The following is a 27,790-nucleotide window of genomic DNA, read 5'->3' as shown; positions in this document are numbered from 1 at the left end:
TGTGCGCTGTGGCTGTTGCTAAAGGGAGGAGAAAATCTCACGACGGAGGACTTTTTTTTATCTCTTTCATTCGCAGCTAGGACCTTTGGAGGACTGTAACGAGAACTCGACTGTAAAACCGACCCGTACCAGTCGCGACTGAATTTAAAACGTCATACCCAGCCCTCAAATTAGTCGGTGAGTCTGTTGTACGCTGTCTCGAGCTGGTTAATGTGACACTTTAGCGAACTGAGCGTTAGCTGCTTGTTGGCCTGCTTGTCTCGGTCATGTTGTCACTTTTTGTTTTTTAACCTCGTTTTTTGCCAAACTAAGCTTTCAGGAACATATTTCGATTTCTTGGCATATTGTTACCTGACTGTAGATTTCAAAGCGCTATTAAACGAGGTATTTCATTTATTGTTGCGCTATAAAACACGATGATTCTTTTGCTTTTTGGTCGCTGACACACCGACTCTTGCAGCTTTTGTTGTTGTCATGCACTTCTCATTGACAGTCATGCTGGTGTGTTAATGCCAGCTACAGTGTTTTATTTGACAGTGAAAGGCCCTAAGTGGTATGAATAATTTCCTTTCAATGGGAATTGCACATGTATTTGCAGCCGATGTTTTGTTCTGTTGTCACTCACGTTATTAGGTCACGCGCTGCTATATCTCTGTGTTTAACTTACAGATGGCTCTTATGTGACTGACGTTATCGACATTTCCCATTGTGATCAAAATATTATTGTGAAAAATTATTTTCTGTGATGATGGATGACAAATGCTCAGCCATGCACACCTGCGACAGTGTTGTTTGCAGCAAATCTCTAAATTCTAGGGTTTTCATACTGGTCACTTATTTCTGGAAATAAGTGACCTAACTACCCCTAAAGGTAGGTTTAGTTAGCACATTTTTACACAATGGTAATTTGGCGTGCCTTACATAGAAATTATAAAATGTAAGAAAAATAACACTTCGTTTAAAAACAATGTTAAAATAAAAATAAATGGATAAAAAAACAAAATGGCAGGAGCAGGAGTGGGAACTGATGTGATTCAACTGTTAATGAGACCAGCAGCACTACTGCGAGTTTGATGTCGCTTTATACAACAGTTCATTAAGCAAGAAGTTTATATGAAGTTTGTTTTATACAGACTTTGCCCAGTTTGTATATTTCTAAAATCCGGCATGAATTTCACCCCATCTTTTTTAAAATCCATGTTATAGATCTTATTGTGAACAATTCTTCCGTGCTTGTTTAATTTTGTAATTTGTAATTGCCATAACTTGATCTTCTAGTGAAAATTACAGACTTCTCTCTAGTGATCTATGCAGGACTTCACCAATAATTTAGTCCCTCCACAATTGACTGCAAGATCACATTCATTTTTGAGTGCAATACCCATGTCAAAATCCATTCAACATTTGATGCATTGAACCAAGTCCCACCCTATATTTTTTCTTTTTCGATAATCCTTATCACTTGGATGTAAGTCACAGTACAGAAGAAAATATCTGTTGCTACGTCCATTTCATTGTAGCTTTAATTGCCTATGGAAATCGTCCCAAAAAGATTTGAATGGGTTTTTGGGTAATTTCAGGGGAGGGAAACTGATCCATACGGCTTGCTTGCTCAAACACGCGCTGCCGGTCTTTTAGACAACTGCCAAATCCTAGAATGCTCTTGTTTTCTAATCAGTCAGCTGTGTGTGGCTGGCACATTACGGACTGCTTTTCTGATCTGGTTCATCCCCCAACTGCTTGGCTGTCCTTATGTAGCCTCATATTGAGGGTATGAAGCTCCTCCCATTGCATCTCCTCAACACATGCCAAAGCTGTGACATTAGGTTAGCGGTGCTCTTTGAGTAACAGACTGGAGTTTATTTGATGCATTATCTATTTTAGTGGGGCTCATATCTCAACACCTTTCACTATTGTCTTGAAAGCTCAATAAGGATGTTTCGTGATGCCAATTTACTCCTACCTCTGCCAAATGTCCTTATGTTGAAGTTCTATGTCCTGATGAACCATTTCAGCGTTAGTGGGAGGTTTCGCATTTTTAACAGGCTGCAGTTTTCTGTCATGTGACTGAGGCAATGTACAAACTGTTGAGGTGATGCTGAGGTCAAGCAGGATGTGTTTTCAGCAGGGTCAGGAGTTAGGAAGTGTGAAGCTCCAGATAGTGTTTGTGTGTGTGTGTGTGTGTGTGTGTGTGTGTGTGATCATGAGTGAGAAAGAGAGTGCACTGACACATATAGTAATTTCAGAGGGGCGCTTAGCATATTTTTCTTGGCGCCTTGCTGTTGGTATTTGGCAAAACTGAGAAAACTGACAATTCATGAACATCATGTGCTTGTAAACATATTAGGATGTGATTCAGCTTCTTCTGAGATTTAACAGTTGTTTATTTCAGTTTGGTGCAATGGTTCCAGAACTAATTATTTTTATTTATGATGACTTATAGATGTGTGATTCTGGCTAAATTGAGAATCTAGGGCTGCCCTCGTCTAAAGATTTTTCTAGTCGACTTGTAGTTGTTCATTTTATTTTAACGTTTTTATATTAATAAGCCATATATCATAATAATGAGCCTTTAATTGCCTATATATTACATAGCCTAATCAGCGCTCAAACGCACACATAAAGCTTTCAACAGCGCATCGGCAAACTTAATGATTATGAGTTTGTCTTGAAAATACAGAAAGAGACTGTCTAAACATTTTAATAATTTATTGATAATGTTTTCTGTGTTTTTGGCAGTAGAGATTAGGACTAAGTCATGAATGCTGACTCGTCATCTCCGCATTAGTGGACACGCCTAGCTGTTTAAAAGTAGCCTAGATATTTCAAGCTTTCTATAGATTTAATTCTCATGTCTGTGAGGCAAGTATACACTGAATTTCAGTTTGTTTTTTGATGTGACTGAGACCAAGACGGCAAAAAGCGCATCCTGATTGTTTTCATTATTTTACAGAAGCACATATTTTAAGTTAAATGCAAGTGATGGTGCCGGCCCCTTTATGTCATGCAGTAAGTGCGCTCTCCACAAAAATACTTGATAAACACTTGTGTTCACTTGATAAACTTTCAGTATGATGCATCACTGCCCTGATTGGGACAGTGACAGTTTCGTCAACTCTTGTCCATCGGGCAGTCCTTATTGTTGAGCCCTGTATTTGGATCTAGTGTATTTGGATCTGTATTTGGATCACTTGCCGTGTGTAAGCCCCTCCCTTTCTTTTACGTTGAATGCGTGTGTGTGAGAGAAAGCGACAGAGGGCGCTCTCAGCCAAACTATGATACGTAAATGATATATGTGCTAAACTTTTTTTTTTTTTAACCTGTAACTTAATCACAGGCGAGTGAAATCGTACAATTTACTAGCCATTGGCTAATTATTTTTTTAGTCGTCTAGCGTGAAATTTGGTCACATATGGGACCAAATTTACTTGCAGTGTAGAGGGTTGAATAGACAACTAAACAAAATAACATGTAATTTACTAGAGGTTCTGACAAAATGATTGTCTTTTTTAAAAATAATTAATGTTATATAATGTTATGACATTTTTTTAAACCATTTGGAATGAGGAATAATGAATGAATGAATGATTCAATGACTCACTCATAAAGACTTAGGCTAAGGTCCTTGCACACTGAATCCGAAATTTTCGCATGCGTTTTTTCGTATCCATCATTCTGTGGCTCTAATCTGTCAAAACACCATTCAAACCCTTGTTACGGATGCGAAAAACGCAGAAAATCGAACCCGATTCGATTTTTTTTTTTGACGGACGAAAGTTTCGGAGGCAGTGTACAAGTGTGATTGACATAATGTGAGGTCGTATTTATTTTTTAACGTGCGAAAATTTCGGACGCGAATTTCGGACTCAGTGTGCAAGGGCCTTTAGGCTGCATCCGAAATTGCATACTTCCCTACTATTTGTAGGCAAAAAACATCCTGTATTGTAGGCTAAAAACAGTATGTGACAAAAGAAGTATGTCAGAATTCACACAGTACTCATAAAAGAGTAGGCAAAAAATACCTGGATGACCTACCTCTTCCGGCGAGATTCTGAAGTGGGCATACGATAGACACTTTACTTTCCCATGGGGAGACTTTGTGAATGGCAGTGAAGCGACGTAACTGACGCTGGTACGTCACTTATTAATGACAGCATGGTGAACGTAGTACATCTGGATCACATTCATACTACGCACACTCATACGATATAGAACATATTTTTTTAGCGGTTGTGAAGTAATTATTTATTCTAAATAGGCGAAGTACCTACTCAAGAGATTTCTGATGCAGCCCATACTTGTTTAATCAAAGTTAAAGTCAAAGTTACTTTTAAAAGGTAATTTACTCTATTTTGAGGACTTCTCAGGACTTCTGTGTAATTTGAATTATTGTAAAACAGAAATAATGATAATGTGTGTGGTTGAAAAGACTGTTTGTGAAGCTCTTTCATACCTATACATGACATCTGCTCTGGGTCAGCGGCAGCATCAACGCAGATTTGAATGTTTGTTGCGATCAATCCCGAATCATCTAGGAATAAGATTGTGTGGGTGTTTGAATCGAGATTGTGATCGTTTAACGATTAATCGTGCAGCTCTGCACCTATTAAATTCTGGCAGATACAGATATGGAATAATTATTTTATATGGCCGATAACCAGTAAATGACTGATAGCCTTTTAGATATAAAAAACAAAAAAAAAACAGTTTTAACAGTTATTTAACAGGCAATAACAGTTATAGTCATGTAGCCTTATTGGTGCAACTTTATTGTTTTAGGTTATATCTATTCCAAAATACATTTTCTTGATGGTAATTGAAATACTTGTACTGGATTTTATATGACAGTTGTATGCTAAAATAAAGAAATAATAGTGAAATGGACTTAATGAATGCCCACTTCAGAAATACTTTTAAACACAGTCTTAGGGGAGTGGAATATTTGCTGTATTTCTTTATTTTTGAGGAATCATTTATTGGCCTCCTCTTTCCATACATGACCACATTTTTCAGATCTGTCAACAACTTCTCTATCTACAACACAAGAAGTTTGATGACTGTTTCTGAGAGCCGCTTGAATTTGTAATTCTCAGGAGGCTTAGGCTATGTCATCTGTGTGTGAACTTAACTGTTTGTTTTGATTGGTCACTTGGTTATTGGCAGGCATGCTATTTTTGGCTCGCTATTCCATCAACAGTCAATTTTTTCTGAGGTGTAATTTTGTTTCCATGTAATGGCATGCACAGGTGTTTCTTAGATCCTTCATGTTTGGTGACTTTTTTGTGAAATCTCAAAGATGACTGCTAAACTGTGCATGTGGTTGTTATTTTATCTCCGGATTCTTGCCAAGGTACTCAAACTTGCTTGGTACACTGTTTTTGTGAACCACAGAGATATTGTTTCACATTCTCTAAAGAGAGCAGAAAGCATCCTGGGTTGGAGACATTTCCGCACAGTACTCCCACACTCATGTTCACCAGGCTGGTGCAATGAAACAGATTTCTCTGAGAGACTTTGTGCTTGGTTATGGGATTTTCAGTGGTCAGTTAGATACCAGTAGAAGCGGAAAAATGCAGATCTGAACACCTTAAAAAGGCTTTCAGTAGAGTTCCACTGACCAAGTGTTATCTCTTTGCGTGCACATTTATGTAGTTGTAAATGGAAATGTGGTTGGGATGCTTGGCCACTGAAAGAGTATCCCACTCCACATCACATCCCCTGATAATCACGTTAGCTGCCTCTATTTCTTAGATGTCTCTTTTCGCTCATAATTGCCATGAAATTGAAAATTGTATACTTCCACTCTGGATTTCTCATCTGCTCAGTCACTCCACAATACTGTCCATTGCAGAGTCAGACTGCATTCGTTGCTGAATGTGTGGGTAATTTCTCTCATGAGTAGTTTGGTCTTGTGCATTGTAGTAAACATGTGAAAGTGCGTAATGTTGCATCCAGCCTGTGATTCATATCCCGCAGAGCTCCTTAATGCTGTGCTTTAAGGGCACTGAGAGCAATGATTCAACCAGATGCAAAGAGGAAGAAGAAATGAAAAACGGATCCTCGTTAAGGCACCAACCTAACCTGAGAGTTATGCTTTGAATACCAGTGTTATAAAATTACTTATGTAAATGTTCCCTTAACAGAGGGTTTTTTTTTTATTGTCATTGATTCACAACTTTGGATTGTTACTACTTTGTACTCGTTTCCGGTGCTCAGGTACTCAAAAGTAACCATTTTATTATGTTATAAGCATTTATGAACCTCTTGTCCAACAAAAGACATTTAATAACATGCTTTTTCTCCAAACTCACTACATAACGACAGTTGAACATCCTTATGTGAGATGATGTGGCTTCTTACACCAGAATAAGGCAGTCGTGTGTTTATAAGTCATGTTTAATCAATCAAAGCGTTTCAATCTTCTGTTTATTAAAGGGGGTCATTTAATGCCATTTTTGTACAAGCTAATATGATTCTTTAGGGTCTAAATTAAAAGTTTGTAATATACTTTAATTAAAAATTCTCATTAGTATTGTAAGAAAACACTCATTTTACCTGGTCAAAAACAGCTCTGTTTTCAGCACACCGTTTAAGTGCATGTGTCTTTAAATGATAATGAGCTTTGCTCACCCCACCCCTCTGTTCTGTGCATACACGTAACACAATAACCATAACGTGTTGTTCATTATAAACGTGGGATAATTATATTGAGAACGTCGTACATAGAAAACATGCCGTAATGTACCCTGAGTCAAACCTTAGCCGCATTCATCGTCAAGCGTGCTAGCGATTTGCAAAGATTAATATAAAGGTTAATAAAACGTTACACTCACTTCTTCTTCTGGAGGTGCAGCAGGAACACGAATAGTTGGTACCGATCCTTTTTTCAGGAGCAGCTTCTTAGTAAAACCAGCTTTTATACTGACCCTCGTTTGTAAAGCAATCTGGTGTGTGAAATGATTCACGCAAACATGAAAGCATTGACGTTGATCGTGGGGAATATTCCCTTTGAAAACAAAACTCAGCCACTGCTTCTTCAGCGGTTCGAATTTAGGAACATCAATATGACTGCTGTGTTCGTTATTACACCCAAGAACAGAACACCACAATCGCTTAGACGCCATTCTGCTCATAGACAGTGCTCCATCGTATCAACAATGACGCACGGACTATGATTGACAGCTCGCTCACGAGCGAGGGCGGGTCTGTGTTGAAACGCTGCTGTCAATCAACAATCGTGGGAGGGGCGTCCGGCCGTGTGACGTCACACGGTCAAACGGCTTGATTTGAGAGAGGGGCAATTCCACGCAAAACTGTCACATCCATAACGCCAACTAAATACCATGGCATTGTGTTGGCGTTATGGATGTGACAGTTTTGCGTGGAATTGCCCAGAGGGGAAAACATATAAGAAGATAAAAAAAAAAAAACACTGGATGGATTTTTATCATTTTATGATGGTTGTGTACAGGCACTGCCAACACACATTTCAGTACAATCAACTTGTAAAAGTGCATGTACCATTATATGACCCCTTTAAGGTACAGCAATGATGCCCGATAGGGATTTCCTGGAATGATGTATGTTATCTACTTCTGCGCAGGGCGTATTTGGCATGTCTGCTTTAGAGCAGCCTTTGCCAAAATCGCATGTGGTTTCATTGCGATTAATTGTGCATCCCTATTAAATATTATAAAATATTATTGAAGGTTGCATGAAACATGACCCCCCCCCCCCCGGATAAATCATTTATAACAAACACTACAAAACAACATTTGATAATTATAATAAAAAAATAAAAAGAGAGAGCACCAAATCAGCATATTAGAATGATTTTTGAAGGATTATAAAGCCTGTAGTAATGACTGGTGGAAGTTCTGCTTTGCCATCATAGGAATACATTTAATTTTCAAGTCTATTGAAGTAGAAGTGAAGTAGGCTAGTTAATATTTTAGTTATTTTAAATATTAATAATATTTCACGGTACTACTATTTTACTGTATTTTTTTTTATCAAATAAATACAGCTCTTGTGTGTTTAAGAGACTTTAAAAATGAAAAACATTAAAAACTCTTCCCGATCCCAAACTTTTGAATATTAATAAATTTGTTCAAATTCAAATTAATAGCCTATATAAAATGATTTAAAAAATTTGAATAAAATGAATTGACATAGTAAAATAACAATTATATTCAAAGACTATTATTGTCAAAAGTAAAAAAAAATTATAAATAAAAAGTACAGTTTTGAGTTTAACAAGTTTTGAGAAAGGTTGATGTCTTTAGACTAGGAAGACACCAAGTCTAATGCCAAGTTAGTGTACTGTGTGTGTGTGTGTGTGCGCGCGCGATTCAAGTGCTGTCGGCTTGCTCAATCCGTACATGCTCCTCATTCAAATGAAAGCGAGATCAGTCATTTTAATCACAAGAAAATTGTAGACTAGTGAACTGTAACTGTCATAGCATTGGACTGTAATTGATATGACAGTACTGAAATATCAGCAAGTACCCCAAAATAATTTATTGGTATTTGTACTTGACCTTTAAAAAAGTTATCTGTACATCCCTACTTTAATCCCCTGGACTATGTTCTTGAATACGTTTTGACATTTTGTTCTCTTGCATAAGAATACACTAAGCACACATCCATCTCTCTCTCCATTCCTCCTCAGAGTGACTGAGTCTGCTCTACCTGATCAAATGCTGTCAGATCTAATCCAAATGCTGCTCTTGAGAACAGAGGAACTGAAAAAAGGACCTTCCTCCTGTTCCCAATGCTTTTAGAAAGTGTGCCTTTCTATGTGTTGCTAAAAACAGCATCGGCTGCAGTCCAAAACCTGAAAAAAGTGTAAGTAGACTAATCTTTGGGTTTGAGTTGCTTGTGAATTTATTGCTGCTGACGTTGAGTCAGAGGATTGCAGTGCGTCTTATCTTAATGCTTACCACCTAACATCCCTGGGATGTTAGAAACACTGCTGCATACTAACTTATTCATCTCAGCCTGTGTCCTTTTGTGTAAGATGTGAAACGTTTCCATTTTTCATAGATCCATTGATGCTTTGTTGATATTTTTGATCATCGAAATAGGGCGACTGCGTCTTGAAAATATTCTTGGCTGCTTCAACTTCCTGTACCAGAAATTTGGCAGTGCAAGAAAAGCAGCGTGTTAGTTAAAATGCCTCTTTTTAGTTCTCTATGGTCCTATTATGGTCCAGTTTATACTTTCCCTCACTGCATGGCTGCAGATGTTTTGTCTAATATGTTTAGTGTGAGAAAAATGGGACCATTTTGATGATAGATATTTGGAAACCTTTAGTTTCTTTTCTGTTTGCACAATTAATCAATTATTATTATTTTATTTTTTTTACTGATTTAAAATGAAATGAAATGAAAACGAAGTACTCATGTAAATTAAATGTCCGGCTGAATAGCGACATAAGGTATCCATGCGACATGCGTATATTCCAAGTGTTGTGAGGGTAGCTATATGATATGTAACAATGTATTATTTAACAAAAATCCTGACCTTGGCTGATGGTCCTCAGTGCACGGTTCTGCGACGTGCGTGTTCTTGAGACTCAATTAGCGCAACAATTCACTCGCTCTCGCCCAGAAAAAGCACACAAATTGTGAGAAGTCAAGATACAAAAACATGACACGAAATACAATCCATGCCGCCTTCTCTGAGGCCCATAAAGGAAAGAAGGGCGTACGGCATTAGAACAACACCAGGCTGAGTTATTTATGACTTAATTTTAATTTTAGAGTAAACTATCCCTTTAATAAAGAATTATAAATAAGAGATGCCATTACTGTCTTCAAAACATAGTTCAAAATAGAGATACTATTTATTTTAATGATGCATCTTGCTATCTAAGCAGCATTCCTATCACTGTTTCTGTAGTACTGGAGGTTAGCCTAAATTATACAATATTTTTGTCATAAAACATTTAAAAAATATATATTTTCTTAGAAAAGTTTGTCGGAAAATTTTTTATGCTTATTCAAAAAAGCAAAAGAGCAGCATTCATTTGAAATAGAATTCTTTTATAAGTTAACATTATAAATAGGCCTACTATGTGTAAGGTCTTTATTCATTTCTTAAAAAGAAAAATCTTACTGACCCCAAACTTTTGAATGTAATGTACTTAAAAGTATCTTGCTATTACCATCTGATACCATATGGCCAACTAAGCTAAGTTTAGATCTTTAGAAAAGTACACCTAGTTGTTTGCTTTGATTCATAGATTTTCTTTGGTAAGCTTATTTAATGCTTACTCAGTGTAACACAGCACATGCCTTTGCTATTTATAAGCCTATTGACACTTACAGTAAAGCACAAAAGCCAATACAGCTACCTTAAACTTTCTCAGAATAGAAGTAGAAAGTAAGTGAAAGGGTGGCCTTTTCCTCTGCCCCCCAGGCTAAATCTTCACATACCTCTGCATTCAACCACAAAACACAGTGAGCGCATTGATGTGCTTTATTTGGCAGGATGACAAGAGGTTGAGCTGATTCAGGAGTGAGTGGTACAAGAGGCCTCCGCGGATGTACTGATATTCCGCTCTGTGTATTTGTGGGCTGCTACACGGATGCGCAGGGGCCCGGCTCAATCGAGGGCATCTCGGGGCTGCTCTTTATCCCACGTTCTCCTGTGTAACCGTGCTTTACAAAGACCTCTTTGTGTCGCAGGAACGGTCCATGAAATTATCCGAATTTTCTGCATTTTCTCTTGTTTGAATGTTTGCATGTGCTTTTTGTTTGTCTACATCCCTCCACTATGTGAGAAGGCGAAGGCAACTAATGTGATTTACATATTGTTTTTTGGCCATTCATAAAACAAAGTGCCTGCAGGTCTGGCTGGTAATCTCAATCTACTACTACAATTTTAAGATGAGAATTTTTATTGGTTAACATTAGTTAATGCACTGTGAACTAACATAAATGTGAATGTTTTTATTTACTAACTTTAACACATTTTTACAGCATTTATTACACTTTGTTAATGTTAACTATAATGTTAACAAATGAGACCTTATTGTAAAGTCTTACTATTTAAATTTTAGTAATTTTGTTATGTGATTTAGTCTTTTTTTTTTTTTTTTCAGCTTTACTGAAATTGAATTAAAAGTATTAGTAATTTTAGTACTTATTTGTATTTATTTCAGTTAGTTGCAAGGCTGCATTTCTGTTTATCTAGTTCTGAAAATCTAGTTTAGATTTAATATTTATATTTTATCATCTTGTTTTCAATTATCAGAAACATTTTTTTAATAGTTTTAGGCTAGTTAACACTGATTGATTTACATATTTATTTTTTTGCAGGGTAACTGACTGTACATTATCTTTCACTTATATATGATGGATTTTGTATTTCAGTAACATTAGAAATGTAGTTTGAACTGGGCCCTAAAATACTTTGGTGACCAAAAGCAAATTGCATGCAAAGAGCATGTCTTTGTTTTTTTTTCTGAATAGTTTGTGTTCAGGCTGTGATAACTGGTGAAGGATACTGTCTAAAAGACAGCATTTTATGTGGTCTTTGCATTGTTAGTCATTATGTTAGTGAATGATTTAACAATGGATTATTAATGGATTTAACTGTTGCAAAGTCCTTAATACTCTTAGCTGCATTGGTGTAGAATGATTTTGGTCAAAGATTATGGCAGAGTTTGTGCATGGCATCAGTTTTGCACACAAAACCAATAAGCAGAAATGATGCATTTCATGCCTTGTTTCTTTTTACGGCAGTTTCATGGGGTTAAATGAAACGCATCGAAGCTAAGTGCGTAGTTGCCATTGCTGTGTGCTGACTCTGGGTTAAAAAGGTGAAGTAATTAAAAAATGCTTTACTTCAGCATGCCCTTTGGACCTTATAAAATTTGTGCATTTTTTTTTATGCTGTATGCCCGTGTTTATAGTCTCATAAGTTCCCTGTACGAAAATTGCTCTATTCTCTCCTGTCTCAGAGGAAATAGAGCAGTCTTCCTGTTTAAGCCTGATTGTTTGTCTTACACAGTTGGATTTGCGCTATTCAGCAGCTCTGTTTATTGACTTTATCTCTAGTGATTTTACTTTCATAATAGGCCCCACGTGCTTTTGTCCTATAAGGTATGTGTAATATTGAGATGTGCGGTCCAGCTGGTATAATGGGGGTGTATTACTGAATCCTTGTTGAGACAAGTTTAGGGTTAGATGTTGTAGTGACACTACACTCCAAAGGAACCAAACCTGCTGCAGGATAAATACTTCTGCTTACTTCCCAGAAGTAATTATACCTCTTATTCCAGTGATGACCGGTTTGACATAGGGCTGGGCAGTATATTGAGTTTGTATGATATATCAATATATTTTTATAAATGATATAGGATGAAGCAATACAGTTTTTTGATATACAATAATTTGATAATACGAGCGCTTTTGAAAAATTGCAGAGGACACGGAGTGAGCTGTTGCGGGAAAGTGCATAATCCAAATTGTCCAAAACATGAGACATGCCTTATATATGCTATCATCCAAATACGGGGATGTATATTGTGCATCTCCATTCAGCCAAAAAATACAGAGATCCATATTACCTAGTCCTAGTGTGTGACACATCCACTCTAGATTTGGCAAGTAAACAATGTTTAATGAAAAATATAAATGTGTTTTTGTCAGTACAAGTATAAATGTGAACAACTGAGACAACAGGGGAAAAAATCCCTATTGTTTGGCCTGAGAACCTTGGCCAAAATAGCTTTATTTGATGTGAATTAAAATGTCCTGTCCATCATACTTTTGCATTAGACTTGCATTTTAACATAGCCTAGCTCTTTATACAAATGTTTGGTCACACTTTAAATTAGAGTCCAATACTCACTATTAACTATGACTTTTGCCTCAATAAACTCCTAATTACTGCTTATTAATAGTTAGTAAGGTAGTTGTTAAGTTTAGGTATTGGGTAGGATTAAAGGATGTATAATATAGTCATGCAGACTATGGCATTAATATGTGATTTATAAGTACTAATGAACTGCCAATATCCTAGTAATAAGCATGCTAATAAGCAACTAAGTAATAGTGAGAATTGGACCCTAAACTAAAGTGTGACCAAATTTTTAGTTTACTCAGTTTACTGAAAGTTAGACGTGTCACATTACATTTGAACTTAATACACAATGACATATTTAGAGAACTATCTGTGGAAACTTTTATCGAGGTCAATGCAAAATGTCTAGTAGATTTATTCTAGTCAACTTGATGTATTTTGTCTTGAACAACAGACAGATCTCATTCAGTTGACTAGAATGACTATTCTAGACTGTCTGTTCTTCTGTCACTCACAGCCTCTTTTTTAATTCATGTCTAATTAATTATGGCATCTGCTCCAGCTGAAGTCTATTGTGTTTTGATCAGTATTGTCTCTGAACCCCTTTTGAAAACAGTTCCTCAAGTTTGTCAGTTTCCTATCGGGGTGGGTGGTAAAACCAAAAAACTCATGGAATGAGTAATATTTCTTTTTATCATGGTAACTGTGTTATTAATTTAGAAGAAAAATGTGTCCCAAAAATACATTGATGCATTACTTATTTTTTCCATTTCTTAGTGAAGTAATGTTCATAAATGAAACGTTCATCTAATTTTATTTTCTTTATTTGAGACTTGATGTATGCAAACTACAAGGTATGATTATTTATTACATGAATTAGAAATCTGTCATCAGATCAAAAACAGCTTCACATTACGTAGGCCTAATGCTTGAGTTAACAAAAGACTCAAAAAAGTAATACATTATAAATATGTCTGCTATAGCGTGGTTTATACTGCTCAGATTTGTTACTCATACTTTGCCCATCTCTTCTATTGAATTTACATTAGTGTTTACATTTATATTCTGGTGACATAATTCTTTCAATATTTCTACTTTAGCCTACTTGTTTTGCTGTGTATTTGCAGCGCCGTGGCTGAGCTGAACGATGGTGAAGCCAGACATTCACACTCTGGCCCACCACCTGAAGCAGGAACGGCTATACGTGGCATCAGAGAAGCAGCTCATCCAGCGTCTCAACAATGAAGTGCTAAAGACAGCAGAGAGGCTCTACCGCGCAGCCTGGATTGCCAAACAACAAAGGATCAACCTCGACCGCCTAATCCTAACCAGGTGACTGCACTGTGCACTCCAGACCAGTAAAACCAGGAGACTCTCCTTGTTATTTTCTTTCATGACCCATTACCTGATTAACTGAACTGGAAGAATCACTAAGATCACATTGCAGATTATCTCTGTGGTAGGTGGCTGGGGAAAGAGCCAAATTAGTTTTCTGGCTTGGCAAGTTCTGACATCTGATTGACTAATACTTTATTTTATGTCTTTCATCATTTTAGACTTCGTTAGAAAGATTTGTCATCTTTTACTCAAACTCATACAGGTTTGGAACAACATTAGGGTCTTTCTTTGCGGAACAGAAAAAATAAATGAAGAATGTTCTGGACACTTTTTTGTCAAATAAAACAGCTTGTTTTTCCATTCACTTTCATTATATGGAAGAGAGAGGCCTGTACATTCTCTAGTAGTTCTACTTTTGTGTTACATGGAAGAAACAAAGTTTTGGTTTGGAAAATCATGAGGGTGAGTAAATGATGACTCGCTCTTAAAAAAAAAAAGGTGCTGAGCGGGTGAATTAATATAAGAAATGTATTGATTTTTAGTTATTTAGCTTATTATTTGTGAAAGGGCACTCTATTCGGAGTTCAGTTCGATCATACTCATGCGCTGTGAGAGGAGTTTTGTGTATGCACACTCATGAAGCGCACACCCAGAAATCTCAGTCAGTGCGTGAATACTGAGTTCTCTTTCACGTCGTCTTGCACTTGAACAGACAAATTCAAGATTTAAAATGCCCATCTTGGAGAGTATCCTCATAAACACAGTCGGTTATGTCTTGTCCCCCTGAAGTCAATTATTTTATCCCTTAAAACTCATATTTGATCACCAAAATTACATATTTAAATATTTTTTTCCTGTGAAAAAAATGTCTTCATGTCTTTAAATAGCTTGTATGTAACTGTACACCCTTGCTTCATTTAGTATACGCGGATCCATGAGTATGCTAATTAATTAGCCCTGCCTTCACTCACTCACTCAGCTCAGAGATCCACTCGCTCGGTCAACTTACTGAGGTAAACACTGCACAATGGTTTCGCTCTTTACAAAGTCCGACACATAACGGTAATGAATATAATTAGCCTTTTGCTTGACTATGTTATCAAACAGCTAATAATGTGTTGCTAATGTTACACAAACCATGTTCCCGTTCGCCACCTCAGAGTCAGACAGCTTCTAACAATCAGTATCCTTCGAAACGCTTTGAACAACTCAGCACGTCAGTGGAGAGAGGCATATAGTTCATCATAACATTGTAAAATCATATACATAATTCACACGCTGTTTTGCTAAAAGTACCCGATTTTTCATATCAACAGAAAAATATAGCGGGATAACTTGGCTTCTCTTGAGACTCCCCTACTTCAGAGCAGTCATAGTTGATGATATGTTAAAGCCCACCGGCACGTTGACGTGATTGGTTACAAGGTAGTTTGTGATGTAAGAAACGCCATCGATTTCAAACCGCATGTTTTGAGACTGTCTTTAGAGCAATGCAGTTTTAAAGAGAAAATACTCTGCAATGTGCTTGGAAATTTTCACATGGTTTGTCTTATAGCATATCAAAAACACCACATGGATAAACAACATTAAAAACTTGATTTTCACCACAGGTTCTGACACAATGAAAACAATAACTATTATAATTTAATTATTTATTTCTTTTTGTGGTGGGGCCAGTGAACATTTTGACACGGCAAGTAAAAAATGTTACCGCTGGCCCGCTTGGGACAGTAGAAATAATCCTTAACGTTGAAGCCTGGCTTATTTTGTCGTTTTAAACAAGGGGGTAATCCAGCACCCGGAAAGCGTATCTGCCCTGGGGGCCGCCATTGGTTAGCAAGCCATCACCTGCTGTTAGCATTCCATTGACTCCCATTCATTTTGGTGTCACTTTGACAGCGAATAACTTTACATCTGAGGTGTTTAAAGACTCTATTTGTCCATTGTTTATTTCTAAAGAAACACGACAATGTATACAAGTCTCCTTTACCTTGTATCTTAAGTTATGGCCCCGTAGAAGCAGTTTTTGTAAAAATAGGCTAACGATTACGTCATAACCACGCGACTCTCTGTCGCACAGTAGAGAAATTACCGTATAGACAGGAGGAGAAGCTCACAGGCAGTCGGGGGGACGTGGAGTCATAAAGTCTAATAAAGTCAAGGGAGAAGCCCATAGAGAGTCATAAAGTTGCTCCTGCTCCTAGCCCATGGACAGCTCCTACTCACGCTCTCCGTCTCTGCAAGATTCGGAAGGGAATGATTCAGATTTCTCTTGGCACAGCTACTAGAAGACTTACAACTGTCAGACAGGTTGCTCACATCACATCTACGTCGTCAAGCTCAGTTTGAGGCTGCGCAGTACGCTCAGCCATCAGGAAGTGAGTGCTTCTAATTTACTTAACTTTTCTCCGTTGAAGTCCATGGGGTCGCTGTGTCCATTTCTTTTACTGTCTATGGTTTTAAATGATTAGGGATTAGCACATTATCAAATGATTAAATCTGTAGTTTTGGATGCTAGTAAGTCCAACATTCAATGTAGTTCAGGGTGGCCCCTTTTCAGTGGGGATTTTGTAAATCTTCAATGGGGATATTTTGAATGGTTGTTGTAACCAACCAGCAGATAGTATCTAGATATTTTTTTATCTGAAATGCATTTGCACATTCATTCCAATGCATCTCCAGGGTGATCAGATTTAATTACATGGTTTTCTGCGATCCACTTGTCTGAATGTGTCTCTCTCCTTTCCAGTGTGGAGGCTTCTCCTGCGGAATGCTGTCAGCATGCCAAGTTTCTGGAGGACACACAGTTTGTGGATGGTTATAAGACACTGGGCTTTCAGGAGAGCATCTACGGGGAGTTCTTGGGCCGGTTGAGGGAGAACCCACGATTGGTGGCATCCTGTCTGGTGGCAGGAGAGAGACTCAATCATGAGCACACGCAGGGGGTCATACACACAGTCTTCACCTCACTCTATGGCAACTGCATCATGCAAGAGGATGAAAGCTACCTGCTGCAGGTACATTGGATGTGTGTAGTGATATAAATCTGCAGGTGTACCAAAGCACTTAAACTTTTTCTAGTTCAAGTTAATACAATTTGTTTATTTGTACTAGTCATTAGCCATTACTTTTTATTATAGTGTGCATGTATGTATGCATGTATACATATATATATATATATGTTGTTTGTTTGTTTGCTTGATACTTATACCAGGTAACTCTCTTTGTGCTGTCCTACTCTGAACAGGTGCTGCGTTATTTGGTGGAATTTGAACTAAAGGAGAGTGACAACCCTCGCCGCCTGTTACGGCGAGGCACGTGTGCCTTCAGCATCCTCTTCAAACTCTTCTCCGAGGGCCTGTATTCTGCTAAGCTTTTTCTCACTGCAACCCTTCATGAGCCCATCATGCAACTGCTGGTGGAGGACGAGGACCATCTAGAGACAGATCCAGCCAAACTGATAGAACGCTTTACCCCGACCCAGCAGGAGCGCCTGTTTGGGGAGAAAGGCTCAGATGAGTACCGCAGAAAAGTTCAGGCAGAGGTGGAGGCCAATGAGGCCAAGCTTGTGACCCTGGTCAATACCTTTATCGGCTACCTGAAGCAGAACACCTACTGCTTCCCACAGAGTCTGCGTTGGATTGTGTCTCAGATGTATAAGACGCTGGCACGTGTTGAGAGGTTAGAGGTCGGGGAGGTGAGGACGATGTGCACCGACTTGCTGCTCACCTGCTTCATCTGTCCAGCCATTGTCAACCCTGAACAGTACGGCATCATCTCAGATGCACCCATCAATGAGGTGGCTCGTTTCAACCTCATGCAGGTAGAGGATAATAGTGTTGCATCATTATCAGTATATTACATAACTTTAATGTAATTACTTTGACTGCCATTAGTTAAAATGCTGACAGTATAACAGTATTACAGATAAGAATTTCCAGTTTCACAACAATTATTTTTGAGTGGTATTTAGATGGTATAAAAGCATACTTACATGTTTATTAAAACAAAGTTTTTATTTATTTATTTAGATACCATTGTGAAAAAGTATTTGTTTGTGAATGGATAACTTGAACTAGGCCTGTAATTGTTGCATGATTAGCCAGTAAGCAATTTTGTGTCATTTTAAATTTTAAATCTTTCATACCATATTTTATTATATGGTAGAGTGTTACTTACAGAACAGAGTAACAGCTTTCAGTTAAATTCAAGTTATGGTTCAGTTTTTTTTAACTTGAAAGTTGAAAGTTATTACTTGCAGTTCAGTGAGGCAGATGCTATTTCCCTTACCTGCCAGGGAAGATTCGCACCAGTGATCTGAGAGGTCTTTTTGACCAATTAATTAAAATAACCAAATTATAAGAATCATTTGATTGTGATTTACACTGCTTTCATCATGATATTACAAAACAACTGTAATCTCTGTAATGTGTTACTGTTTCCATCAATAATAAGAAATGTTTCTTGAGCACCAAATCAGCATATTAGAGACTGGAGTAATGATGCTGAAAATTCAGTTTTGTCATCACAGGAATAAATTATGTTTTAAATATATTAAAATAGAAAAATTATAAATTATAATCATATTTTATAATATTACTGTTATTACTGTACTTTTGATCAAATAACTGCAGCTGTGGTGAGCATTAGAGACTTCTTTCAAAAACATAATAAATCTTACTGACTAGGATAAAATGAATTTTTAATTTTTTTTTGACGTGAGGCTGTAGATTCAGTGACAGTGCAAGAAACACTGGATTACGTTTTTTTTCTAGAATCAAATGCTTGTTCTAACACAAATATTTAGTGTTATTCATGTCTGTCTGTGTTATTAATGTATTTGGAAAAATGAAATCTAATTTGATCATTTAGGTGGGGCAATTATTGCAACAATTAGCCATGTCTGATGCAGATGATGGAGATCCTCGACGTAAAAGCAGTTTATTAAAGTTTGATAAGGTAAGAATCCCAACATACAAAGCTTCTTTGTCTCTGATTCTGAAACTACATCTATTTAGCGTATTGCATATTGGCCAGTTTACATAATAATAGGGTCACAATAAATTTCAGTAGTCTAAACCAACACCAGGGAAATTTAATCATTCTCAATATGATTTGACCACCAAAATGAATATGCCATTGAACTTATTCCTTTATTTTAAATCACAGTTTAGCAAATGTCATCTGGGTATTCCATGTATACAAAAGATTGACGTAATGCACACAGAATACATTGTGCATGTTACACAAATGGTTAAATGGTTCTCTAACATGTTCCAAGTCTTTTTTTGTAATTGACTCATTGAAGTTTGCTTTTTGGTCTTTTCAGACGTGTGTTGCTGCCTTTTTGGATGTTGTCATTGGTGGAAGAGCTGTCGAGACCCCACCCATGTCGTCAATGAATTTACTGGAGGGCCTGTCACGGACGGTGGTTTTCATGACTCATAATCAGCTTTTAGCTCTGGTATGTAATGAAAGAGACATGTAGAAGGAAGTTGACGTCAGCTGACTTTTTATGATTTCAAAATCAAAAGTACAAGTGAGGTAAATGTGCTGTTAAATATCCCTCTAAAATATGGTCTGCATTTTTGTAACAAGTAGCACTATGACTTATATAAGACTTATGCAGTTTCACATCCTTTTCTGAACAGCTCTGTTCAGATGAATCTTTTTAGGTTAGCAGACATAGGTAATGTAATCCTAAACATTTTCATATTCTCAAGATAGTCCACCTTCAGTATATTATGACAGGATTTTAATTTGATACAATTATAAAAATATAATGTGATACTAAAACGAATGCATTAATCATGTCCGCTGACCTGCATGTAAATAAGCACACAAAAACATTAACACTAAGGACTGCTGTGGACAGTAGCCCTGTGACTAGCTTATGATAATGATATGGAAATAAATCAAATAATTCATTGACCTCTAAAGCCACTTTTTTTTGTAGTGTCAATTCAAAGATATTAGATTATTGTAGCAGATTATTAAAGCATTGAATTTTCTTCCTCAGAGCTTTTACGTAATATTGATGTGCAATAATGAGCAGTTAATTTAATTAATCACAGTGTCATGTAATTAATTTAAAATGCATAATCACTTTTTTAAATTCATTTGACAGCCCTAATCAAAACATATCACAGTACTTTTACTCTACTCTTACATGAGACTCAGATCAATGAAATATGAATCGTTCTGTTGGTTTAAAAGAAGGTGAAGTAGACAGGCCCAAACCCGTCACGTCAATACAGCAGTAACAGTCATGCTTCATACCTTTACAGTCACAATGCTTTACTCTTCCTGCACAACCCTGCCAAGAGCCAATAACCCTCCATTTCCCTGGTTTTCTTCTCAGCATGAGCAGCAAGATGTTCATCATCACACTGTCATTTACAGAGCCAATTAGCCCGACTCCTATGTTGTTATTGCATTAGACTCACTGTTTGAAATTCACTAATGATGATAGCTGAATAATGAGGCCCACCTGCATTAATTACCAGCACTGATTAAGAGTGAGTTAAAAAAATTACTTGAAGACATAAAGAAAGCTCACCGTACATCTTTGTAAGCCTTATTTCACAGGATATTGACATAAAGAAATTATCGGATAGCAATTTAGAGTGATCGTTTGATAGTACGTTTGTACCAAAGCAAAGCTCATTTCTGTGTTCAGGTGGACTTTGTGCGTAGTGTCACTGCAGGCGATCAGCTCAGAGAAGAAGACCACCTGGCTCTGGAAACCCTAATAGCCAATGTACCTCAGTCCCGCACAACAAAGAGCAACAGCCTGGAGCTCACGCCCTCTAACACGCCCCAGCTCTCTCCAGCTACCACACCCGCCAACAAGAAGAACAGACTCCCCATTGGTATTCCTTCTACATTCACTTTACTGCATGTTGGTTGCTGCAAATGTTTTGGAGACTAACCCTCTGATTACAGAAAATGCAGTCCACTATAATCTGATTCAAGAATAAATGACTCTTTTGAGCTGGTTCTTTTAATGAATTGTTTAGAAAGAATTGAATTATTTCACTTAATGAACCAACTGAATTAGTCAGAGAGCTTACTGAATCAACATCTGACTCGGTAAATGAACTATACTGTAAATATGATTACTTTCAGTGATGTTCATATTGAAAGCAAGTTTTGTGTATTTAAAGATGTGAAACTTAAATCTTAAACTGGTTGTTCATATGACAGTTTGTAGGAAGATACACACTTGTTTTTTTTGGTAATAAATTAAATGGTATAATATTGAAATTAAAAGTATTATTATTAATAATACAGTTTATATAATGATACACACTTGGGTTTCTGTAACAAATAATATTATTAATAATTATTTGTTGTTGTTATTTTATAATAATACTTTTTTTTTTTTTAGTCATAACCCATGCATTCTTCACAGAGAAAGCAATCTCAAAATAAGCTCAGAGAAAAAAAAATATTGATCGAGGTCTGAGAAAAGTTGGATTTAAAATAATTTAAATGTATTTCACTCAATATGAAAAAAGCACTGTAGCACTGTTACCGTAGCAATATTTTAACCTGTTCAAAATGTATTCAAATCAGTTACGAGCATAGGAGGCTTAAGAGTCATAAGAATGTTGGAAAAGAGCTAATATCGCTTCTGTACAACCCACACGACATGGACATTAGTTGATGGTCTTATGTTAATTTACTAGTGTTTGTTCTTACACTCATTTACATTTACTGATCTTTTACACAGTTTATCTTATCCACCAAATCTCTGATTTCCCCCTTCTGTCTCTTCCACCTTTTTTTCCTGCCTTGCTGCCAATGATCATCAGGACAACAGTTGGCAGCCATAACAAGTTGGGAGCCCTCTGCCACTGCCCTGTCCGCTCATATACCCTTAGTAACCCCGTTTGGTGGGTAACACTGTCGCTCTGCCGTGAACGACATGTACAATTACCTCCGTCCACTCATAGCTTCTTACCGCTTCACCCATGCTGTGACAGTGCTCACTTTGGCCCTGTTTACACCTGGTATTAAGATGTGTTTTGGTTGATCGGCTTCCGTATGTTTTTTCGTCGTCTCCGGGCGCTTTCATATGTAAATTGTGCAAGCTTATTTTGTCCATTAAAAAAAAAAAAACATACATTTACCTGACCAATGACCCTCCCATTGAGGAAATCAGGAGGTAAGTGGTTGAAAGTGGACAAAAGAGCCGGGTTCTGCCTCTTCTACTTGTGATCCGATCGACCAAAACGCATCTAAATACCAGGTGTAAACCTGTAAAAGCCTGTGTCTGCCGTGTGTGTCCCTGCTATACAATTCACTTCCGCTATAACACATCTGGACTGCAATACTTGCCTCTAGCCATATAAATGTAGTTGTAGTTGCTCAGACAAGCAAAACTGTTTATGAGTGTCATAAATTTTGTAAGATGTAGCCTACCTGCAACTTTTTCCACCGTATTCCAGCTGTTTTCTTCATTTGATTTGTTTGCTTTGCTTTATCCAGTTTCAGTTCCAATTTTAAGACCGATTCTGGACAAAAAGTCTCTTTTTAAAAAAAGGTTTCATAATCCATAAAAAGGTGACATTCCAAGTTGTCTAAGAAGTATGGAACATCACCATATTGTCACAGTTAACAGAACAGTTTGTTCACTCGCATGTGTTCTTGTTGCCATTTAAAGATGTTTTTGAGCATTTGTGAGTGCTAATGCTCATGCAGGCTTTCATTGTGTGTTTTTTAGGCTTCTGCTAACAGTTTTAGCCGCCTTGCGTTCCTCTAACCCTAACAGTTTGTCTCCATTCCCCTTCCTCCTCACCCAGCAGGCTCTCGCAGCCGAAGCCGATCCAACATGGCCCAGGAGGGTGAGATTGAAGCTAGCTCCCAGGAGTCTCTGCAGGAGGTCACGCCTGAGGAAGTGCTGGTCATCTCGTTCGGATCCTCACAACAGACTGTACCTGGGATGATGTCAGAAAACGAGGTCTGAAGCTATAGTCATTATGCCATATGCTGTGATGGTCAATGGTATTGTAGATAACAAGCACTGGTGATTCTATAGATAGTGATATTGGTATGTGACTGCTGTGTCCATGTCCTCAGGTTCTGACTCTGAATCTTGGAGATGGTGGACAAGGAGATGCCCCTGTCGACGACAACAAACTGCACGGCAAGCCTGACAAAACGCTGCGCTTCTCACTTTGCAGTGACAACCTGGAGGGCATTTCTGAGGGTGTGTTTTCACCAGACAACCAGCAGATGGTTCTCTTGTACATAAACTGTTCCATATCCACCTCGCATTTTCTTTTCTTTCCTATGGTCTATGTAAAAGAAATTTGTGAAAAAGAAATATAGCAGTCTTATTTTATTTTATATACATTTTATATTTTATAAAAATGAGTTTATAGACCTTCTGTTAATTTACTATGTTTTTTTTTTTTTTTTTTGTTAGAACTTTTGTTGCAATAAGTGGATAAAACTAAGGTATCTGAATACTAGTAGTATGTTAGTGAATATGAATAATTGTGGTCTGTCTGTAGGCCCGTCTAACCGCTCCAATTCAGTTTCTTCTTTGGACTTGGAGGTGGAGTCTGTGTCAGAAGGAGGACCCGGGCCATCTGGTAGTAATGGTGCAGAGGCCTTACAACTACTGGAACATGAACAAGGTGAATTTGTGTTTTAAAGTATTTCACCCCAAAAAATCTCCAGCAACAAACTAAATAGCATTCACAAGAGCTTTTTGGTTAAAGTCGCAAAGCTTGATTATTACTCTGGGTTGTAGCCACTACACAGGATAATTTGGACGATAAACTGCGCAAGTTTGAGATTCGGGACATGATGGGCCTGACAGATGATCGAGACATTTCTGAGACGGTCAGTGAGACTTGGAGTACTGACGTCCTGGGCAGTGACTTCGATCCCAACATGGATGAGGACCGACTGCAGGAGATAGCAGGTATGAGTTTATTTCAGGAGATCTCACAGTCATGGCTACAGTCATAAGGCTTTGCACTTTATAGTGCACTTGTTAATATAGATCATATTAACTTCATATAACCATAAATAGTAATGGTTTCCTAACAATTTGTTTAGGATTCAAGTGCAAATTACACATTTTACAGTGAGATAAAGTTCTTTTTAGCATATTAGCCAGCAAACCCATTACTGCCACCTTGTGGTTAACTGTATATTTGCACTTCTCAATTAAGGAGCTATAGAGTGAACTTTATAGTGTTTGTTAGTCCTTGTTTAGTAGTGCCATAGTAATTACAATGGATTGTGTTACTGTAATTATATTTGAGGTTTTACTATTGTAGTCCTTGTAATAAATCATGTGCATGTGCCATTTAGATATATATATCACACACACACACACACACACACAAATAGTGTGTATATATATATATATATATATATATATATATATATATATATATATATATATATATATATATATATATATATATATAGTGTTGACTAAATTAATTTTGTCTTATTTAGTTCATCCTTTCCTGGATTGAGATACAACTATAGGGTTAGGGTTAAGTGTTTTGACTCAAAAATGTTATGTACAGAGTGAGGTGCAGAACAACCGCAAACTGCTTCTCATTTAATTCGATCACATTCCATCTCTCTCTTCATCTCTTTCTCCTTCTGTCTTTCAGTCAACTCACTCCCTCCACCCCTTCTTTTCACTCTGTTCACTTGTCTTCCATGTTCTCTCTCTTTCTCGCCTCCCTCTCTCTGACATTCACACAGTCCCTGCAGTCTTATTGACCTTGGTTCCTTCTCATTTGCATCCTCCATTTTTCATTCCTCGGAATATGGCGTTGGGGGACTTTTCCATCATTAAGTGAATTTACAGCGATTTCCTTATGTGTTTTCTCCGAGGGATTGGGTTATGAGATACACATTAAATATCCATTAATACCTCATTATCCCACTGATAAGATTACCATGATAATGAGGCAGAAATTCTAATTGTTTCACTACTGCGGGTGCCACTCATTTAATCATGCACCTGAAAGACGGGCGGCCCAGAGCCCCTGCCTCACTCACTGTAAACAGGGCCAGCGGGGGAAAGCTCTCCTGCAGACCCACCAAACCTGCCCTTGTGTGCGCATGTATGTGTGCGTATGTGGGGAGACGTGACCTGCAGAGAGCTTCATATGGAGCGCTCATGATCTCTGCTTCAGCCCGACCATCAAACGCCCCTGCACGAGTGCAAACACCACCACCCCCCCCCCCCTTCCCGCTCTCCATCTCCATTCTTCTGCCTTGTTAGGCGTTAGCTCCTGTTGGGAGTGTTTCGGAGAGAGGAGGCGCTGTGTGGGATGCCGGTTGAGAGAATAATGAGGTTATGAGTGATGCTCTGCTCGATCCACACCTCAAAGTCACAACCCTGATGATGCCGCATGTGTGTGTCTGCGTCTGTGTGCGAGGGAGGCTGCAATTAACCTTTGGCCATCCCTGTCGTAGTCCGCCTACTTGCTGCTTTAGATCAGAGATGCCTCATACCCATGTGTTTCTAATGTGTGTGTAGGGCTGTCACAATTCGATTCAATTCCAGTTCACATGCGTGTAATTCAATTTAATTTCTGTTTGATAACGATTAATTTGGATATAAATCAGGTAGAGTACATGTCAATTTTTACTAATGCTGTAAACTATGCAGGGAACCCTGTCATTGGTACAAACTATAATAATGTTTCTACTCAAATTAGTTTTTTGAAAAAAACATAACTTGTTTTCATGACAGATTTATTCAGACATGCATTCAATATTGAAGAACAGATTAAGAAAAAAATATAATGAATATGTCATTTAGTGCATGCTTATCAAAATGCTCCTCTCTAATGTTAATATTGTATAAAAGCTGTTTTATTGAAGTCTTGAAAACTGATTAAGTGATAACATAATACAACATATTACTTTTCTGTATGTTGTATTGTATCATTCAGCATACCTTCTGATGTTCATATGTTTATTTTGTGCTGTAACTAGTGGTAAAGCAGAAGAGATGATTAGGTTACGTCACTACGTGTGCTCTGTGCTGCCGTTTCGCTTGAACTGAGGTGCTACAACAATCTGTCACGCGACAATAAAGAGTGCCAAAACAGTATTTATTGTTTGAATTTCATAATAAAATGGACAGAATTTGAAAGACTTTTTTCATATCAAAAGTAACAAAGCACAAAACTTATTGTGATTTATTGGATGGTAGGCACGCTTCAAATAATTTTTAGTGAAGGTTTGTTCATGCACCAACTGAAAACAGCATAGACGAAAATATTGTGATTTAAGAATCAATATCTTTTCATCAAAATGAGAATCGATTAAAATCAAGAAATCAGTATTTTCAACCAAGCCCCCCTGTGTATGTGTTCTCTCAGGGGCGGCGGCGGAGAATGCTTTGGGCAGCTTGCTGTGTTTGCCAGTGCTTCTGGACCCGTACGGTTCTACCATCTCTGAGACAACGAGCGAGGCGTGGAGCGTGGAGGTTCTGCCAAGTGACTCAGGTGAGAGCTGAATGCATACAAGAATAGTTTAGTGACTAAGGCTGCCCATGTACTGGTGATCTCTCTCAGAGCGTTACTATTCAGTTTTGGCTTTACTCAAGAGAGTTTTTATTAATGTATTGTATAATGATTTGCATAAATGTACTAAAATTTTGTTTATTTTTCCCAAATAAAGGATTATGTGTTCCCTTTTGTCACTACCAAAACAATGTGTACATGTTTCGGTCATGACTGTTTCGTTAGTGACAATTTTAGATACTTTTGAGACTAGCTCAAAGATGCTAATCAGTACATGGTTACCTAGCACAGTTCTGAACAGTTGTACACACAACTGTTTTTTTTTTTTATGGATTAACACCCAAAAAAGTTTGCTTAATTGCAGAAAAAAGGTAGTGGTAGTGACGTTCCTTTAAGTTACACACAGATTTTCACTTCTGGACACATTTACCTCAAAACGATGGTACCTATGTACTAGGGGTGTGGTCAAAATCAGTCTCAGCCAATGGACTAAAACATACACTGTTTCGGTTGTGACATGAACATGCGGGACACAGTTTCATTATTTACAAAGAAAATACTGTATATATTTTTTTTTAACTTCACTTTTCTTAAAAAAAAAGAAGATGATATTTTTAAAAACTATGGGAAAAATGTGTGTGTATATATATATATATATATATATATATATATATATATATATATATATATATATAAATTAAGCTTACTGATATTTTAAATATTATTGTGGGATTCAAACATCTAACATTTTAATACCTAAATGCTAAATACTTAAAGGCGATGTTTTGTGTCAAAGCATTGGAACTGTGCATTGGGCCTTTTAGTGTCAGTGCAGCCTGATAGACTTGCTGATCTCCCATTATGATTATTGATTATTATCTTAATTATTATCACTAGTTTAAAACTTTAATTACATTTTACAGGCTATGTTATATTTTTTTGTTTGTTTTAATATTTTAATTCATATTTAGCTTTTTAATTGAACAAATTTGTTCAGTAGCATATTAGTTTTTGTTGTGGTATTGAGAATTTTTACATTTTAATGGTATTAGTATCCACTACTGAAAATTTGGTTGTTGTGACATCACTAATAATGATCCTGTAAACAAGGCTAATTATGT

At 37.3% G+C, this 27,790-nt stretch overlaps 1 protein-coding gene across 11 annotated transcripts in view; it reads left to right on the top strand.

Moving 5' to 3' along the window:
• gapvd1 (GTPase activating protein and VPS9 domains 1) overlaps nt 1-27,790 on the top strand; it is a 41,544-nt gene continuing 13,754 nt past the window's right edge. For 4 of the 11 annotated variants that reach the window (XM_079897523.1, XM_079897520.1, XM_079897518.1 and 1 more), the window contains exons 1-13: nt 85-177; nt 13,941-14,145; nt 16,901-17,168; nt 17,399-17,974; nt 19,024-19,110; nt 19,481-19,615; nt 20,831-21,023; nt 21,969-22,049; nt 22,959-23,116; nt 23,236-23,365; nt 23,673-23,798; nt 23,915-24,088; nt 26,526-26,651. In XM_079897523.1, the coding sequence (XP_079753649.1) occupies nt 13,961-14,145; nt 16,901-17,168; nt 17,399-17,974; nt 19,024-19,110; nt 19,481-19,615; nt 20,831-21,023; nt 21,969-22,049; nt 22,959-23,116; nt 23,236-23,365; nt 23,673-23,798; nt 23,915-24,088; nt 26,526-26,651 (2,239 nt within the window). In that variant the 5' untranslated portion in view covers nt 85-177; nt 13,941-13,960. Of the gene's footprint in view, nt 178-8,705; nt 8,848-13,940; nt 14,146-16,900; nt 17,169-17,398; nt 17,975-19,023; nt 19,111-19,480; nt 19,616-20,830; nt 21,024-21,968; nt 22,050-22,958; nt 23,117-23,235; nt 23,366-23,672; nt 23,799-23,914; nt 24,089-26,525; nt 26,652-27,790 lie in introns of those variants that run through there. The other 7 variants (XM_079897519.1, XM_079897517.1, XM_079897514.1 and 4 more) reach the window with 5 other exon arrangements.

The sequence above is a fragment of the Squalius cephalus genome (assembly GCF_949319135.1).
Source record: "Squalius cephalus genome assembly, chromosome: 16".
In the NCBI taxonomy this organism is placed as follows: Eukaryota; Metazoa; Chordata; class Actinopteri; order Cypriniformes; family Leuciscidae; genus Squalius; species Squalius cephalus.
The sequence above is the reverse complement of the archived record's forward strand: the minus strand, read 5'-3'. Positions and strand labels throughout refer to the sequence as shown.